This window comes from Monodon monoceros, unplaced genomic scaffold, assembly GCF_005190385.1.
Source record: "Monodon monoceros isolate NGI ecotype Baffin Bay Population unplaced genomic scaffold, NGI_Narwhal_1 Super_Scaffold_3, whole genome shotgun sequence".
Taxonomy (NCBI): Eukaryota; Metazoa; Chordata; class Mammalia; order Artiodactyla; family Monodontidae; genus Monodon; species Monodon monoceros.
Window position 1 is genome coordinate 30,440,801 of NW_021703780.1, and position 20,253 is coordinate 30,461,053.

A 20,253-nucleotide genomic window follows, 5' to 3' on the forward strand; every position below is an offset into this window, starting at 1 on the left:
AAAGTAGAATTTATTTGGCTTCTTAAAAATTATAGGGTGCAGGAGAAGGAGTCAAAGATGATGACTGACGTTTTAAGCCAGGCTGACTAGTAGCAGTAGTGATGTCAGTGTGAAAACAGAACTTATTTTATAGGGAAACTAATTAATATTTGTTGAATTGTATTGAGGTCTTGAAGTGAAAATATTCAAGTTTCTTAAAGTTTGTGATTATGAAATAAGGATAATAAAATTTGTCACATAAAAGCTTTTAGCAGACCAAGAAAGGGAAAATTCTTGAGTTCTTTCTGTTTATAATAGTTAACATTGTGTACTGACTGTGTGCTAAGAACTATTCTGGATGCTTTGTTTATGTTAGTTCATTTAATCCTCACAACAACCCTAAGAGTGTGCGATTATCATTCCTGTTTTACAGATGAGGAAACTGAGGCACAGAGACGTTAAGGAACTTGCCCCGAGCCCTAGTAAAGTAGTAGAGCTGGGATTCTAGCCTAGGCAGTCTGACTTCTGACTCCTAATTATTTTACTGTACTTAAAGTTCTCAGCACTGCTTTACTTTATTATATATTTTAAATCTGTTAATTCTTCTTTAATCAGCAAAGTATTTTTTAAAGAAAATCGTAGTATTACAAAATTTATATAAACATGAAAAATAACTAACATTTATTGAGCACTTACTGTGTCCTTGAGGTAAAACCCTGAGGCTTTTATCTACTTCTATTACCTTAATGTTATTTTCACTAGTTCTTGTTTGTGGGACTGCCACATGTAATAAATAAAATGATGTATATTAGGATTAGCATCTAGTTTTCCCATTATGCGCCAGCTTAATTTTATTGGGAAAAAAGTCACATTTTATTTTTTATTTTTTTAAAAGTCACATTTTAAATTGATGAGTAATTTAACCATAAGATTATAAAATATCACAGTGCTTACTTCTGATCTACTGATTGGCTTTATTTGTATTATTTGTATTTTAGGCTATGGTTCAAATGGGAATTAGATTATGTTTTGGTTTTCTAATTTTGTATCTTAGAGCTGTGCAGCTCTTTCTTTAAGTGAAATCTTACTTGGAACCCCAATATATGAAATAGAAAAATCAGAGTTCTTGTGTTCTGGATGGAACTGCTTGGGGGCCACTGGGAGCTCACTGAAATATTGCTGGGGAATCTTTGGGCTCCATGGAATGGATTTTGAAAACCACTGAACTTTATTAAACTATTTTAATGAGTATTTTTCTTCCAATACTTATTACAAAATATGTAATGAAAAGTTTATCACCCAAGTGAGTAATTTTTTTACATCATATTTGACTAAGCAGTTTTCTACCTTACTATTTCATTTTAATGAAGAACAAGTATGGACAAATCAGATTTACGTAAAACAAATCAGAATTTCTATACTTTTTGAAGTAACTTATAATTGCTTCCGTTTTCCATGCATTTACTTATAGCTAAATACATTTTTGTAAGCTGAGTCCTCTTTTTTATTTAGATGAATAACACTGCAGCCAGCCCAATGTCTACTGCCACTTCAAGTAGTGGAAGAAGTACAGGGAAGTCTGTAAGCTTTGCAGCAGAATTGCAGAGTATGATGTAAGTATGGCTCTGTATCTCAGTTATTACTATTTTAAGTTTATTCATGTTGATAAAAGACAATAGAAATAATGAGATTTATAAAACTTAACTTGGAAATTTGTACTTAAGTAAAAATGAAATAGTCTGATAACATTTTAAATAGCCATATACGGAAGGGACAATTGGTTAAAAATGCTACAGTGATACTGTATTCAAAAAGTAAGTATTGGTTCATCTTCATAAAAGAATGAATACTCATGCAGACATTTGTGCTCTGATTATTATCTGCCCAAATCTGTGTTATGGATTGCTTATTGCTATTTTAGTTTTAGATTTAGAAAATTTTGACATTGATTATATTCTTGGATAGTTGGAAATATTTTCACAGGGTTCTCAGTTTTTCTCAAGTGTCAGTCATAATAATTCTGTGAGCCTAATGTAGTTTTCAGTTTTGATAATATTTGAAATCACTGTGTTTCAGAACTTGAGAAAAAACTTAGGACATTTAAAAAACACATTTCTTTAGTTTTTGAGAAATTGCATAGTCATTAACATTTCTTTGCTAAAGCTCTTTTCAGCTTGATTTCTGGCTTCTTTCATTGAGTGAGACTGCATATCTTGATTTGATGAGAGGTAGCATATTTATTAGAAATGTCTGCTGGTGCATATTAGTTTTTCTTTATTATTGGTCCAGGAGACAATTTTCTGCATAAGGGGGACAACACATTAGAGCTCTTCTCTTCCTATGGATACATTATTCATGACATACCCAGCAATTTTAAAAGAATGTTTCTGTTGAAGGTTTAAATGGGTGTATATTGATAGCCTTCATAGTGGATTAACTCCACTTTGTGATGATTATTGTTCAAAGGAAAAATGAGTTTGAGCATGTATCTAATGGTTGCTTGGTAAACATACTTTAAACAGCATCAACGTTCAGGTCACAGGTTCTCAAACTTTGGCCTCAGGATCCCTTTATACTCTGAATTATTGAAGACCTTAAACAGCGTTTGTTTATGTGAATTGTTTCTATTCATATTTATTGCTTAGAGTTTAAAACTGAGAAATAAAAATTATTTACTAATTTATTTGAAAAAATAATAAACCTGTGATATGTTAAGTGATATATACCCTATAAAATAATTATATTCTAAAACCAAAAATTGGTAACACATTTTGTTAGCTAAGATGAGACTAATAAAATGTGTTAATTTAGGAGTTGTATGAGGTGAGGCTGTCTGTTAAATTATGGAAAATGTTAAGGGTTTATGCTTGTATACACTTTTGTACGTTTAAATTTTTTAGCTATGGTTTAGTAGCTTTATGTTAAACTTTTATGTTGTACTATGTTGATTATGTTTAAAAATACTAGATATGTTTTAGAATGTTTGTAGTAAAGTGAGGAAATGAATTTTCCTGTAGAGCCAATTCATTGATCTACCTTGTATTTTTAAAAACTTTTAATTTTGAAAATTTCAAACTCATAAAATTATTGTAATAGTATAATGAACTCCATGCATCCATCATCAGACTAACGCTAATTGTGTTTTGCCAGTCTTTTTTTTTTTTAATTTATTTACTTTATTTTATTTTATTTTTGGCTGCGCTGGGTCGTCGTTGCTGCGTGCGGGCTTTCTCAAGTTGCGTCGAGCAGGGACTACTCTTCGTAGCAGTGTGTGGGCTTCTCATTGCGGTGGCTTCTCTTGTTGGGAGCACGGGCTCTAGGTGCACAGGCTTCAGTAGTTGTGGTGAGCGGGCTTCAGTAGTTGTGGCCCGCGGGCTCTAGAGCACAGGCTCAGTAGTTGTGGTGCGTGGGCTTAGTTGCTCTGTGGCATGTGGGATCTTCCTGGACCAGGGCTCGAACCTGTGTCCCCTGCATTGGCAGGCGGATTCTTAACCACTGTGTCACCAGGGAAGCCCCTTGCCAGTCTTCTTTAACCTTTCTCTCTGCTCTTCACTTTTTTTTTAATGAAATATTTTAAAGCAAACCCCAGAGATCATATTTCAAATTTGGTGTTATTTATTAAAACAACGTATTTATTAGTAGGTAAAAAAACATGCTTTATAGCAGAGGTCAGCAAACTGTGGCCATAGACTGGCTGCTTGTTTCTGAAAATAAGATTTTATTGGACCACAGTCACACTCATTATTTATCTGTTATCTATTGCTGCTTTCATGCTACATGGCAGAGTTGAGTATTTGTGACTGACACCATATGGCCTGTAAAGCTGAAAATATTTACTATATGGCCCTTTACAGAAAGTTTGATGACCCCTGATCTATAGAAACAATTCTCTGTAAGAAGAAAGCTGTATTTCCTTTTGTCATTTATACTTAGGAGAGGTTCTACTTAGCGCATTGGATAGACTGCAGGCCACTTAAGAAAACAGAAAAAAATAAAATAAAAGCTAAATTCAGCACTTTCTTATGAAATACTTTTGCAAACATCTTCCCAACTAATGTGCTTAAGCTAGATTCAGAATGCGAAAGTTATTGTTGGCCACAGCTTTGGAAGAAATGTACATTTTCCTTCTATTTCAGACCTCATAGAGAGGCCACTCCTAATAGTTATACATTCATCATTTATAGTCTGAAGTTATTTTTTCTTCTTATGAATTGCTTCATAGAACAGGAAAATAGGGCCAAGATTAGGGGAGTCCTTTTTTTATTTACCAATATTTTCTATTGGCATGAGGTTTTCAGGCTTTTATGTAAAATTAGAATCAATATGCATTTGATCCTTGCTTATGTGATTTTAAATGAGAAAGTGCAGACTTAAGTCTCTGTGTTAATTTTGTGTTATAGGAATTTCATTCTGTGGATCTCTACTTTTTTTCTCCTGCATTTTCACAGTTCTTCTAAGCCTTTTTGTGTGGTATATTGCTGTTTTTTAATTCTCTGGCTACTGTCTTCCCTACTCATTCACCACTAATGAGCTGGTTTTTCTTGGCTCCATGCCCGCTAAATAAGTAACAGTATTGTAGTGTCATTTCCAGGGAATGGCTTCACTGAAAGGCATGTAGTTGTCAGGCACAAATGGAATTGTCAGGATCTGCTATTAAATATAGAACTGGCAGCCAGTTTGTTCTCCTATTAGAGCCTTGATGGGACTGACCACATTTTAAGTTTGGGTGAGAAATACTACAACTGCAGCATTCTCTAGGAAACGCTTCTACAAATTTTAAACTAAAGGATTGGTGGTCAGACAGTTGCTGGTGGGTTGCGGATGACAGCATCTTTCCCTTACCTAGTGCATGTAACTGAGCTCGTTTGCTACATGCTCCTTATCATAGCTCTTAGAATAACATGTGCTGGAAGGGTCCAGAGGCCTTTCATTTTTAAGTTATTGAACTCAAGTAGCCTGTAAATTAGAAAGTGAAATCTTTTCAATCTACATTGCAGCTATTTTGACAGACTTCTTAAGAATTTAAATTAATTTAAACTCACTTCAAGGAATCTTCACTGGACTTTCTTTTCCTTATTTTACTCATTTATAAATTTCTTTGCCTTGTTATATTGTACTTCTGCAGGTTTATAGGCCTGGTGATAATGTCAGGTTTCACTGCTTGGTAGCGTTTAGTAATTCTCATGTGACCAAATTTAAAAAAAAAAAAAAAAGGATTTTGTTTGTATGCTACTTATATTTTATAAGAATACTTCCAAATGAAAATTTCATCCTTATTTAAAATCCACAGATTGAAAAAAAAATTTCTAAATCAGAGTTTATTATAAACAATAAAATTCACTCTCTTAGTTGTACTATTCTGCAAGTTTTGCATTTTTTTAAAAAAAAAATCAACATTATTAAGCCCTTATATAGCAGGACCTAAATGCCTTCAAGATAGTCTAGCAGTAGAGAATGGTTGTGGAGACTAAAAATTGTCATGTGATAGGATGTGAAAAATTCCATGGTAATACAGAGGAGGGAGTGATGAACTTCTGAGTGTAAGCTTCCTAACTTTAGGTCTGTACTTTGACTGCTTCCTGAATGTCCGTTAAGTATTCTGTTAGCACCTCAAGCTTAGTATATCCAAAACTGAACTAATAATTTTCTCAGTAAGATTCACTTCTCTTGGGAATTTTTGAGATAAATAGCAACAACCATTTATTCATTGCTACACTAGAGTAGGACATAGTTGTATATGTGAAATGGTATCATTTGACTGTTATTTAACATTATGAAGTTATGTGCTGTGAAAGAATGTATTCCCAGTTCTATCCTTACCTTAATCTGACTTTAAAGGGACCTAATATATAAATGGACCAATTAGTAATAGATGTTTATTAAACTGCCACAGGGTTCCTTCAAACATTGAGTTTCCCTGGTGCATTTAAGGTTTTCAGGAAACTGGAGGAAAGAAATTCTTAATGGTAAAAAGTGCTAACATTAATATATTATCGTTTCGGAGATGCTTTAATAATGCCATTGATAATAGCGAATGCTCTTATGTGTACCAGGCATTCTCCTGAGTACTTCCACATACCATTTCATTTACTCCTCCCACAGCCCTGTGAGGATACTGTTAGTCCCTTTTATAGATGCAGAAACTGAGACTCAGAGGTTCCTAACACCAAAAATTGCCATTACAGCAAATGGTAAAACCTTGATTTGAACCAGGAAGCCTAACTCCGGAGTCCATGCTCTTGACAAATTATGCTAAACTACATTTCAACCAATAAAACTTATTTTGATTTATAAAACTTAGTTTACAAATGAACTTTTACCAACTTATGTATGACTAGTGTGGTGTAATGAGGTAATAATGGGAAAGATGAATAATTGTTCAGTTAATTACTGTTATTTGTGATGAGGTCCAATTTTTATAATAAATATTGGATTAAGTTGCTATTTTCATATTATCATAGCATTTATTTCAATTTCCTATTCCTAACCACCAAATCTTTTTAAGCAAGGCCATATCGGTAACAAAGAGAAAGTATAATTTTTCATAGAAATTGAATACTAATATACTCCTTATTGGATGCTTATATTTGTGATGGTTCATAATTTTGGATATAAACATAGCCATATTGTTGAATATTTTAAATGTCTATCCTACTTTTATATTTTGTCACTATTAAATAATTATCTTAATTCCTGACATTAAATTACATTAAAATATGTGGATAAACTTATCCTTGTACTTTTTGTGAACTGTATCTATTTGGAATGTTTTAAGATATGCAATGGTTTATAAGTATAATAATAATGAAGATTTCCAAATTGTAAAATTGGTCACAATCTCTCCTGAAAGTGAGAAAATGTGCAAAAGTTAATTGAGAACATAAAAGCACTGTGTAACTGAAGGTTGTTTATACTTTTTTCCTTTCAGAAATGAAACAAGGTAATGTTTAAGTTGCTAGATCCAACTGAATTAAGTGCTTGCATTGAAAGAATGTATCATTTTATAAATGTGACAAAATACAATTTTGAATTTATATTAAATATCTCTATCAATTGTTTCATGAAAAGAAAATACCTAGGCGTTTTATTTTAGGATATGTAATTACAAGAGGGAAGAACATTTTGTTTAGTCTTAGAAATGAATTCTTGAAATTCAGGGAGAGTCATTTTAATAATTCTGTGTTGAAAATCCTTAGTTATGTGGGGAAAAATAGGTAAAAATTCATGGATTTGTAATTCTAAATTTCTCGTATTGTATAAATGCAAGTTATTACACTGGTCAATGGGAATATCTGTTCTGAACTACTTTGATGGCAGAACCAGGACCTAACTGATATGTGGTTATTTATTAACTTCACTTATCTTTGATGTTAATATTCATACATTCTTCTGTGTTTCTGATTGCTTCCCTAGACCCTGCTGAGGGTGTTATGTAGCATATGGTTTTTGTGTAGTATTAACTTTCTTTTTTTAAAAAATTTATGTATGTATGTATGTATGTATGTATGTATGTATGTATGTATGTATGTGAAAGAATGTATTCCCAGTTGTATCTGTGGCTGCGTTGGGTCTTCGTTGCTGTGCACAGGCTTTCTCTAGTTGTGAATGGGGGCTACTCTTTGCTGCAGTGCGTGGGCTTCTTATTGGGTAGCTTCTCTTGCTGTGGAGCACAGGGTCTAGGCACACGGGCTACAGTAGTTGTGGCACACAGGCTCAGTAGTTGTGGCACACGGGCTTAGTTGCTCTGCAGCAAGTGGGATCTTCCCGGACCACGGCTTGAATCCATGTCCCCTGCATTGGCAGGCGGATTCTTAATCACTGCGCCACCAGGGAAGTTCCTAGCATTAACTTTCTAAATCTGAAAACTTCCAAATTGTGAAATACATGTTTCAGATAAGGCATTGTGGATTTGTATCTACCTTATAGGTTATAGAAGATTAAGTGAGGTATAGAGTCAAAGCACATAGTATTATTCCTGGCACATAGTAGACACTGTCCTGTTAGCATTTATCATTGTATTTAAAAGAATAATTATAATCATCAACATACTGACTTAGGAAGTTATAAAAATGTTTCAGGTGCAGGGAGAAATGTTTGCAGTTTTATAGGGAGAATTTTTATAATTATAGAGAAAAAATTGATTTGTCTATTACAGCATGCTGCCTGGTAGAACTTTCTATAGTAATGGAAATGTCTGTTTCTGTGCTCTTCAGTGTGATAGCCACGAACCACATGTACCTTTTGAATACATTAAATGAGCTAGGTAACTGAGCAACTGAATTTTGCATTTTATTTTAATCAATTTAAATAGCTACATGTAGCAATGGCTTCCATATTGGACAACACAGAAGAAATATGGAAAGTACACAGAATACTTCTTTTCTGGTACGCTTATATTTTTATTGAAATTGGGAAAATACATTTTACATGTTACATGATTTAATTCTGTATTTACTCTTAACACTGTCGTCCATTTACTTTTTACTTCTTCCTCTTATTTTGGATTGTCATTGTCTCGCAGTTCTTTAGTGATTGGGGCTGTTAATTTTTGGTTACTTTGGCAGATCAGATTTGATTGGGAGGTTTAATATTACATTCGTGTTCCATTTTGTAGGCAGTCTGGATAATATTGAAGTGTGTTTCTTAAAAATGTTCTTTTGTGAATTTACTTAATATATTTATACTTAGTCCTTCTGAAAATCCTGTGACTATAGCTCTGGGTATATTGTATTGCACTTGATTATCATGCCAGTTGTGTAACTGAATATGTACCAGTGTTGTAGGTTTTGGGCGCTCATTTTCATGTAGCTACATTTGCAAAATTTACAGGTAGCTATAAGTTAGCTACCAGTATGTTATGTAGCATTTTGTCAACTCATTGTTTTTAATATGCTGAGATTTTGAAAACTTATTTTTAAATGTATATAGGTCAAAATTAATCTTTGAAAAAATTACTTGATAAAAATGGATTCTTCAGTACTGAAAATATATCAGAAAGTGGTTAGTAATTTTGGGTAGGAAATTAAAATTCGTTATCTATGATTATGTGCTTTCCTCCTTACAATAAATTCTGTTGAAACAGAATGTAACCTCTTAAAATTAAAAAGGTGTGATTTTATAAAAGAATAGTAGATTCTAAATATAGAGGAATGGATCTTTTTGATCTTGACTCTGTTGAGTCAGGATCCATGGCTGTTTTTAAGTTTACAGAGGCACAGCTCTGATTCTCTCTAGATGTGAGACATGTGCAGTTTTATATTACCTCCAAAGAAATGGGAATTGACTTATTCTGTGGTGTGTTTTAATATGTCAACATACCTATGAATATGTGTGTGCATATTTTTAGCATATTTAAAATACATCACAAAAGTATATATTGGTATGAGTATGTCACCTTTTGCAATTTTTTCTTTTTTTTTTGACATCTCTGCACAGACATTTAAACAATCTCAAGTAAAACACCATATGCCTTTTAAAAAATACTGTAGCAATTAGGTTTTCTAACTGGCATAACATTTTTTCCCAGGACAGAATAAATAGAGTCACAAACCCCGGTTCTGGGGAAGAGTGGTGAGAAATAATCCTTAACCTGTTATCTTTGAATAACTGCTTTCTTCCTGTTTCTCTGTCTTGAAAGAACCAGGTTATGACCAGTTTTTGAGTGTTGCTAACCTTTTGTGGCTTTCTACCTATTCCTAGATTACGTGGGTTGGTAATGTGTGTTTAATAGGGATAACAATATACTAGTAATATGTTTCTGCCAATTGTGGGTTAAACTTTTTGGGCTGGCCTGGCAGTCAATTAATACTTATTTCTACAACAAAAATAACATTCTTTTTGTGTGGAATTACTTCCAAACAGTCGAACTTGGAGTACAACCCATTTCTGAGTCAAATACTGTTTGTATTTTTAAATTTTGCCTCTTCCAACCTAGAATTTGGGATTATCAGCATCCTTTATGTCTCTAATCCTTTAGAAGGATGTGAGCAGAGATAACATTTGTTTTAAGTATACAATAAAACTTCACTTATCTGGAATTTGTAATAAAATATAAATATTTTAAAGGATAAATTAAGGACAGTAATACCACATATAAGTGAGTGATTAAGATAACATGGTACAGTGGAAAGGATTGTAGATTTGGAGTCAGAAGATTTGGTTCACTTTTGTATTGGTGGATTTCATAATGTTAAGAACAAAATACCAGGCTTCCCTGGTGGCACAGTGGTTAAGAATCTGCCTGCCAATGCAGGGGACCTGGGTTCGAGCCCTGGTCTGGGAAGATCCCACATGCCGCAGAGCAACTAAGCACATGCGCCACTGAGCCCGTGTGTCACAAGTACTGAAGCCCGCACCTAGAGCCCGTGCTCCACAACGAGAGAAGCCACCACAGTGAGAAGCCTGCGTACTGCAACGAAGAGTAGCCCCTGCTCGCCGCAGCTAGAGAAGGCTCACGTGCAGCAAAGACCCAATGCAGCTAAAAAAAAAAAAAAACAAAAAACAAAATACCTGTCCCCTCTAAAAAAAAAAACAAAAAAACACAAACCATGCAAATTTTATGGGTAGGGGAATTATTATATCAATATTTTTTTCAAAATGAAGTATTTTTTTATATTTTAGAAGCAGTTCATGTTATTTTCTGAAAAGAAATTACAGAAAGATAATAAAGAACACTTAAAACTCTGCTGAATTAAAGCACTGTTAATGCTTTGCTATTTATCTTTCCACTTCCTTTCTAATGCACATAAAAAATAAATGCCAAAATCCCATATTATAGCTGCTGTTGTGTAACTTGGGTTTTTACTTATTATATAATATCATAGGCCCTTTCCATGTTGATAAATATATGGCATTGTCTTCGTAGCTGCAATAGTTTGTATTCCATTATGATGTCTTTAAGCAGTCTTGTTAAGTATTGATACATTAGGTTATTTCTAATTTTTCAGTTTTATAGATAAGATTGTAATGAACTTCCTTTACTTACAGGTATAGATCTCTCTTCTCCCTTCCCTTCCCCTTCTTTTTCCTTCCTGCCCTCCTCTCCGCCCCCCCTTTCTCTTTCTCTGTATCTATATCTTTGAGCATGTGACTGGATATTTCATTAGGAATAATTCCTTTAAGTTTCTTTTTTTAAAAACTATTTATTTATTTTATTTTTGGCTGCGTTGGGTCTTAGTCCCGGCACGTGGGATCTTTGTTGCGGCACGTGGGATCCTCTGCAGCTGCTCGCGGGCTTAGTTGCCCCTCTGCATGTGGGATCTTAGTTCCCCGACCAGGGATCGAACCCAAGTCCCCTGCCTGGGAAGGTGGATTTTTAACCACTGGACCACCAGGTTAAGGTTTTTGGTGACCTTCCATAAAGGCTTTAATGGATTATAATCCTACCAATAGTGTATGTATGCCTTGCTAATATTGAGTAATGTGACATGTATATGATACGTATTATTTATATATAAATAAATTTATATTTATATATAATCTTTTAATTCATAGATATTTAAAATATGTATTATCATGAAAGAATTGTTTTAATTTAGTTTTTAATTGGTAGTAATTTAAGAATTGTTATACAGTAAAAAGTTTTCCTATTCCTGTTGCCTGATTTCTTCCCTTTAAGTAACAACTTTTATTCTTTCTTGGGTATTCTTGCTGACTTTCTTTATCCACATTATAAGCACATAATGAATATACACTTATTTTTTCCTTTCTACACATGGAGTGCCATTCTGTAGACATTCTTTTATGTTTGGTGTAAAAAAATAATGCACCAGGAGATCTCTGCATAGCAACATGTGAGAGAGAGGGAGAGGGGGAGGGAAGGAGGAAGGGAGGGAGGATGTATTTAAAGTTTTTCTAGCATTTTTTGGGGGGTTCACTCTTTTTTTTTATGTTTTTTAATTTTGGTAAAAGTCACATAATATAAAACATACTATTTTAAGCATATTTAACTGTACAGTTCAGTGGCACTAAGTACATTCACATTGTTGTGCGACACTCACCATCATCCATCTCCCAAATTTTTCACCTTCCTAAACTGAAACTTTGTCCCCTTTAAACACTAACTCCCCATTCCCCCCACTCTCCCCATCCCTGGCCCCTGGCATCTACCAGTGTACTTTCTGACTCTATGAATTTGACTATTCTAAGTACCTTGTATAAGTGAAATCAAACAGTATTTCTCTACACCCAAGAATATGAGTGACTAGTTTTTTAAAGACTTTATCAGGAATAGATATTTTATCAAGTGCCATTTTAGCATCAACTTTTTCTAGCATTTTGGAGATGAGTTACTGTTTGATGAACTCTGGAGCCTAAATAAAGAAGGGAGACCTTTATTTTTCAAGGAAACTGAGGCAACTTCTAAATGAGTTACTTAAGTCAGAAGAGGTAATAAGGTTCTCACACAGATAAGCAAAAAGAAGAAAATAAAAGCTATCTGTAATCTTTTACCAAGAGATACTTATATTTTGGGTGTGTGTGCATGTGAATTACTGAAGTCTAAGAGTCTAAAAGCTTTTTTGATAGTAACTTCCTAATTTTTCCTCCAAGAAAGTTGGATTTTTTACATTTCTATCAATAGTTATGAGAGTACCCCCCTCCACCTCTCTCTGACATTTTAACAGTAGAAATATTGTGCTTTTCTCTAACTATTTTAACTTACAGCTTTCCTTTGACTAATGAGTTTGAAAATATTTTGGCCATTTATATTTCTTCATTTGTGGGTGTATGTTCATATTCTTAGCACAACTTTACTGAGTTCTTGTTTTTTCCCATTGTTTATTAAGGGCTTTTAATATATTAAAGGCACTGAGCCTTTATTGATCATATATGGCAGTCTCCCCACAATCCCCCATACCCTTCATCATTTGGTTTCCTTAAGGTTTATTTCTTTTTTAATATGTTTGTTTTCATTTTTAATGTAGTTAAATCAGCCTTGTACTTTATTACTTCCACTTTGACAGAAAGTCCTACCCTCAACTTTTGTACAAATCATCATGTACTTCTTATATTTCAGGCTTTTAGTTTCTACAGTTTAATATTTAATCCATTATTTTGTTGTATTGTGCCAGGGAGGGTTCTAAGTTAAAACAATTTTACTTTAAGTTGGTTTGCCAGTGGTCTCACCACCACAAATTATGTAAACCTCCCTTTTCTCTCAGAATTGAAATGCTACCTTTATCAGATAATAAATTATTATTTTTGAGTTTTCTGCTTTGTCCACTGAATTGTCTGTTCCTTTGCCAGTACTACATTACTTTAGTTATTATAGCTTCTTAATATGTTTTAATATTTGGTATTACAGTTCAGGGTCACCTGCATAACTTTTCTTTTTAAAATATTTCTTGTCTCTTTTCCTATTTTTATTCTTCCAGATGAATTTTAAGGAATCATTTTATCAAGTTCCAAAGCAAATTCTAAGTGCAAATTTTAAGCAGTTTCATTTTTCTTTTCTTTTTATGCTTTCTGCTGTATACTCAAATTTCAGACATTGGTCTATGTGATTCATTTTACTTTTAAAGTTGATTAATAAAATAATTTTACTTTTAGAAAGTTTATTTGAAACAACACTGGATAGAAACTGACTAATGAGTGACTTGGTTAACTAGTGTATGATTAGAGATGCTGAAGAACTTCTCAGTTTTCTTTAGTATTTGTTTTTCTTGCTTGAATGTAGAATTGTGCTGTGCCTGCAGTATGTAAAAATCAGCCAAACTATCTCCTCAGTTTTTAAATCGTGCAGTTATTGTCTTATTTTTGAATGGAGAGCATGACTAGTAGCAAAAGACTAGCTTAATTTTTTTATAGGGATGTAAATCTGTATTCTGACTAATAGAATTAACTACAAGGGCATCCATGCCATATATATCATAGAGAATAAACATTTAATATATTTATTTTATAAATACATGAGTTAATCTAAGTGATGAAATGGATCTTATTTTGACCATTTTAATGAAAATATTTCTATAGTAAGTTTATTATAGCACATTTATGACTATGTATAAATGGAATACCAGGTACAGTTTAATCTTTTTTTAACTGAAATTTGATTGTGAATATCAGATGTTGCAATCTACTTGTACTATAGTGATGCCCTAGGGTACCATAGAGGCATAAAGTGTAGTTTGTTTCTATGATAAATAGTCCTACTTTGCTATGCTCTTTGAATTTATAAATTTTTTTGGTAGAGTTTTATGTTTTCTCTCTTGTTTGCATCTGCTAATTTTGTTGCTGTTCTTGTGCCATGCTCTGGCAGTGTTTCACCTCCCCCACCTTTTGCATGCTGCTTCCAGCCTACTATAGACTAGAAATTAAATTTATTAGATTTGTATCTAAAATAAGTCATACTCTAGGAAAGCCTGATACACTTTCTCTTCTGAGAAAAGTTACTTGATCTTTGGTGCATAAACTTAACATCAATTTTGAGAGTTGAGTTTACTTATTACTTTTGGTTTTTGGCTGTATTTTTAGTAGCTGAAATTGTCAGGTAGCAGGTCAGAGTTTATTTTTAAGTCCTTTGTTTGGGACTGAATCTGTTTTCACAATGAAACCATGTTAAGCATGTTAGGTTTCTGGGTTAGTTCAGTACACACAAATTTTTTTTTTTACCCACAAAAAATAGTCTGAAGTAATATTTTCAGCTATGCGTAATTATCATTCATACCGTTTTGAAGAAGCAGGCAAGGCCACTGGCTGGGGTTGGCAAGGATGGGAGGTAGGGAAGCTTGAGAGTGGTGAAGGTTTGTAATGGCAACAGTGGAGTTAGGGAGAGAAAGCTAATTAGGAATATGCTTAGTGTTACCTAATTTGTCAAGGGCTCTGCAAAGCTTATAAAAGGGCTCTAACAGCAAGGTTGTATAATTTTCTATAGCTGTGCTCAACTGCTGGGCATAGGACTGGAAAAGAAAGATGATTGGGTTGATTTAGGGATTTGAAGGGCAGATGTAACAGAAGAATATTGAAATTCTAGATGTTTGAGTCTCTGATCACTGAGCCTAGGCTGGTGGGGAGGGATGGAATAGAAAGGTATGAAGGATTTGACCAGTTTGTAGGTAAATGGGAGAAGGAGAAGGGTTTGGAGAGTTCAGTGAAATATGAAATTAAGTAAAATAGAAGATTAATTAAGAGAACTGGAGGTATAGAAAATACAACAAAATGGAGAACATCAGCTTGGATGTTTCATCTTCCAAGAAGACGTCCTTGGCCTGTCCAGTCTTGTTAATTCCTTTCTGTGTGCCGTGGCACCTTGTAGTATACTCTTATAAAAGTCCTTATTTTACTGTGTTCCAGGGATCTATTTACTTGTGTATTTCTGTTCCCCACTGTAAGCTTCATGAGTACAGAGCTTGTTTTAATTTTCCTGTTTTACAGTACATGGTACCTGTTAGATACCTAGTAGGTGTTGAATTTAATAGAATGAATAGGAAGTTGTGTTCAGAATGGGATAGTATAATTTAGGAGGATAATCTCCATGGGAGTTGCTAAAGCTGAAAAGAGGTTAGAACATTTTTATGTCACTCATCACCTATCTATTTTGCTTTCTTTCTTTTTAAAATTTATTTATTTATTTATTTTTGGCTGCATTGGGTCTTTGTTGCTGCGCGCAGGCTTTCTCTACTTGCGGCGAGCAGGGGCTACTCTTTGTTGCGGTGCGCGGGCTTCTCATCGCATTGGCTTCTCTTGTTGTGGAGCACGGGCTCTAGGAGCGCGGGCTGCAGTAGTTGTGGCATACGGGCTCAGTAGTTGTGGCACGTGGGCTTAGTTGCTCCGCGGCATGTGGGATCTTCCTGGACCAGGGCTCAAACCCGTGTCCCCTGCATTGGCAGGCAGATTTTTAACCACTACGCCACCAGGGAAGTCCTTAACATTCTATATTTTGAGTGTCTTTGATTTACTTGAAACCTCTACTGCTTCCTTAGAAAATTGTAGCTATATGTCATGGCTGGTTTGTAGAAGGAAGGATGGTCTTGTGGAGTCATACAAATCTGAGTGAGTGCCATTAGTTCTCTTTTTTATATTGCTGGGAATTCTATTTGTAAAATTCAGATAAACATATACATCTCTCAGATTTCTTATGTGGATTGAATCAGATTGTGTAAATCATTTATATAGAAAATAGAAAGGTGTTCATTGTAGACCTCTATATAAATGTCTATACCTTTTAATTAGTTTGACTTTACAGGGTTTTAGATAGAATTGAACCTCAGCATATTTTTGTAGGACTACCTATCTGCCTTTATTCAGAAACAGAGGAATCCGGGTAGTATCAATTACTTTGACTGAATAGAAAATCTGAGAGTCTTTTTATTAACTCCCGAGGAAACTGAGGAACAGTGAGATGAGGTGATTTGCCCTAAAATGTGTTTTGGGTTAGTTTTGGGTTCAAGGGCTATATACCTGGTCTTCTGAATATCAGCCCAGTTTACTTTCGCAGAGCCTGTCTGCTATAAATTAGTGTTAATTTGACTATTCCTCACTTGTTCCTCATTTTTTAAACCGCCAGCACTGGCTCAGTTCTTTGTTTTACTTTTACATTTGAGATGACACTACGGTATTGGACCCACTTTAAAGTAACGAATGAAGTATATACTTGAAGTGTTTATGTTAACTTAGAGCATAACTTCTTTACATGCCTTAATTCCTGTGATTATCTATTATAAACTGCTCTGAAAGTATAAAGACTTCATTCATTTAGACGCTACTGGGATGTCTGAATTTCTTGATTAGAACCTGCCATTTGGTTGACAAAAATAATTTATCCTTAAATTTTTTGTTGCTTTCATGTTTCATAAGCTTCCTTTAAAAGACACAGTGACCTAATTATGACCACATTTCAGCAGCCAGACATTATTTTTACAAATTATTCTTTGGTTTGAAGTTAGTTTCTTTTTTTGTTTTTTTTTTCCCCCTCTCATTTCAACTCCCAACATTTAGTCTAAAGAGGTGCCACCCAGTGTAGCCAGTATGTGAACTGTTTCTCATTGTCTTTTATGAGATAAGTAGCTTGAGTCAGATTGTAAAAGTCCTCTGCTTCCTTCGTTGAGATAGTTTTCCTGTGTTACAAGAGGAATTAAATGATGTGCACAGTGATGCACATTCTGGTGCAAACTCTTTAACTCATTGTGGACTTGTAATAGACAGTCTGAGACTGTCACTTGTGGGCAGACCACATTTGATATAAAGGATTATTAAATGCTAGTGCTTTTCATTTATTCATTCAACAAATGCCTGTTAAGTGCCTACTGTTTGCTAGGCAATATACCAGTGAATAAAACAACAAACCCCCCCAGATCTCATGAAGTTTACATTCTAGTTCTGTTAGAAATACCATTATTATTTCTCTTTTCTCAGAAGTTCTGTTGTTTTTGTATTAAAACTGTATTTTTGCAGTTTACAGTCTTATGCATTTGAAGCTGTGACTTAATTCTGTATATGTTTACATATAGTGGTAATACTACTATAAAAATTAAATTTTAAAAATTTAATCAGCTTAATTTTTTAGTGGATTCTTCTGAGCTTTCTAGGTAGAGAATTGTATTGTCCACAAATAATGCTTCTCTTTTAAGTCAGAACTTCCAGAACATTAATAACTAGGAGTGAGGATAATGGATCTTTTTATTCCTGATTTTAATGGAAATGTTTTTCGTATTCACTAGTAAGCATGATGTTGACTTTTGGTTTACAGTGGTTTAAATCACTTTGAGGAAGTAGTTTTATATTTCTGGATTTAAAAAAGAAAATGAAGGGGAGTTGAGTTTTATCAAATGCCAAAAAGGATATCTTTGAGATGATTGCTTTTTTCACACTTGACCTACTGATGTGTTATATTATGTTAATAAGTTTCCTATCATTAAGCCACGTTTGCAATCTTGTTGTGGAAGTTTACTATCATTTATTAATGAGTTATATCTCTGAAATAGAGAATAATCTAGAACCCTTTTATATCTCTAAAGATTAATCTAGAGCCCACTTGAATCTTTGACTTAATTGTGTATATCTTTACATGTAGTGGTAACACTTTTAATTACATTTTTGGCTTAGATCATTTTCTCTTTCCTGTGACTTACAAAACCTTTGAAAACAGTGTTTGTATTTTTTGTCACCTTCTAGCTTTACTCGAAGTTAGTGGTTCTGAAGCAATGACCTTTTTAGGAGGAGATGTAGAGGGAGTTAATTTATAACAAAAGAAAACAGTGACATCATGAATTGACTACACAGCATATCTGGATAGAACAGTGTATTAAACGGTCATTCTTTGGTTGTCTGTCTTATGTTTCTGACACATGTCCTATTTCTGATTTTAGAGTATTTTAGAGATTATACTCCAATATTAGAAGTTTAATGATGAACTATAAAGCCTGGCAAATTGATGAAAACCAATGAAACAGCCTATTGCTTACAAAGACTAAATCCGCTAATGTGATGGTTCTCAAACTTCAATGTACATTAGAATCACCCCAGAGCCTTGCTAAACCCTAAGACTGCTGGACTTCACCTCCAGGCTTTTGATTCAGTAAATCTAGGGTGAGCCCAATAATTTGCATTTCTAGTAAATTCTCAGTTGATTCTGGTAGTGATGGTCCAGGGACCACACTTTGAGAGCCAGCACACTAATGTTATCCAGCAGCGCTCCCTGACTTATCAGTAAATAGCTGATTTAATCACAGTTCTAGCAGGTGGTGATTAAAAGAAAACTCAGTGGGTAAGCTAAAAGCCAGCAAAGAAACTTGAAAATTTTTTTAACCTTCGTTTTTAGTAGACTCATTAATGGAAGATCAAAGGACAGAATGTAGTTACTGTGATTCTGTCATTGTGACTAATTATGTAGAGGTAGACTGAAGTACCAGGGATGGGATGTTCTTTTCTTTCCCTCATGCAGTTGCCCCCAGAAGTACTGAACTCAAATTTAGATAACCCATTCATATGACAGTCAATAACATTTATAATCAAGATCCCACTGATTATATAGAGACAAAATTTTAATGATATCAGTGGGAAGATTACAAATTGAAACATCTTTCTTCATAAATTAATTAATTTATAATTTACTAAATATATATGGTATGCTATGCACTGTGGATGCATTTGTATAAATAAATAATTATAAATTCTGATGATTATTAAAGGAAATGTACAGGCCACTATGAAATAGTGGAATATAGGAACTTAATTTAGGGAAAGCCTCTCTAAAGAAGTTCATTTAAGCTGCAGCCTGAAGGATAAGTAGGAATTTTGGCGCCACAAAGAGTTACAGGAAGAGGAAATACTACTACCATCACTAAATAGGCATTATGCACTAACATCTTTCCATGATTTCATTTACTAGCCCTGTTAGTTGGATAATATTATTCCCAAATTTTAGATGAAGAAACTGAAGGTTAAAGAAGTTAAATAACTTTTCCAAAGTTACCCAGCTGTTAAGTGGTGGAGCTGGGATTTCATTAGGTCTTCCTGACTCTACATCCAAACTTTTAACTGCCATGTTACATTAGGGAGATTTGAGAATATTTTCTAAATTATCAAATTATATGAGTTAACTTCATATTTTACTTTTTCTCATTTTTACACCAGGGCCCTGCTGTTTCTATAAATTAGGCTAGAGTAGGCCATTTACAAACATACATACTCAGATATACACATCTATACATACATACGTATTTATATTTCTGTAACGTTAACTTTTTCTCATTGTAAAGGTAACACTTTTGAGAGATTTTGAAATCTCTAGAAGAAAAAAGAAGGAAATAATTTCATCATTCAGAGATAATCATTTTGACATTTTGTTATGTTTGATTATTTCAGTATTTAGGCATTCGTTATTTTTAAAAAATTGTAATCATACCTTGTATGCAAAATTATTTACTGATAAATAGACCTACAATGTTCACATGAGATATACATCTGTTTTTGGAATGGTAGTAATTTTGTAATAGTTTCATTTCATAATGTATTGACTTTAGCCTTCATGTAGTTAGTGAGAAGGGGAAGGGGTTTCACATATTTCATGAAGTCAGATTAAAAGCATTCTGTTATAGTCATCTTTGGGAGTCAAATTTGGTAAATCATTCTTTAACCTTGTTGCTCTGATGGAGTGAAGTTTTTAAAAAAGATATTTGTAATCTAGTTTCTGAGCTGTTTTTCTCATTTTTAAAGAAGTATAAATAACTTTAAGAATGAGATATAATCTTGACTTGTAGTTTACCATTCAAGAGTATTGTGCTAATAATGTCACTAATTTTTTTATGCTGTTACTTTTCTTTTATTGATTTTTAT

General features: G+C 33.7%; 2 protein-coding genes across 9 annotated transcripts in view; one reads left to right on the forward strand and one right to left on the reverse strand.

Annotated features, from left to right (window-relative positions):
- Positions 1-20,253, forward strand: part of SUPT3H (SPT3 homolog, SAGA and STAGA complex component) — a 389,529-nt gene that overhangs the window by 8,621 nt on the left and 360,655 nt on the right. For all 7 annotated transcript variants that reach the window (XM_029243539.1, XM_029243537.1, XM_029243531.1 and 4 more), the window contains one exon: positions 1,492-1,592. In XM_029243539.1, coding sequence (XP_029099372.1) covers positions 1,492-1,592 — 101 coding nt within the window. The remainder of the gene's footprint in view (positions 1-1,491; positions 1,593-20,253) is intronic.
- Positions 1-20,253, reverse strand: part of LOC114907724 (runt-related transcription factor 2-like) — a 44,861-nt gene that overhangs the window by 4,145 nt on the left and 20,463 nt on the right. The window lies entirely within an intron of this gene.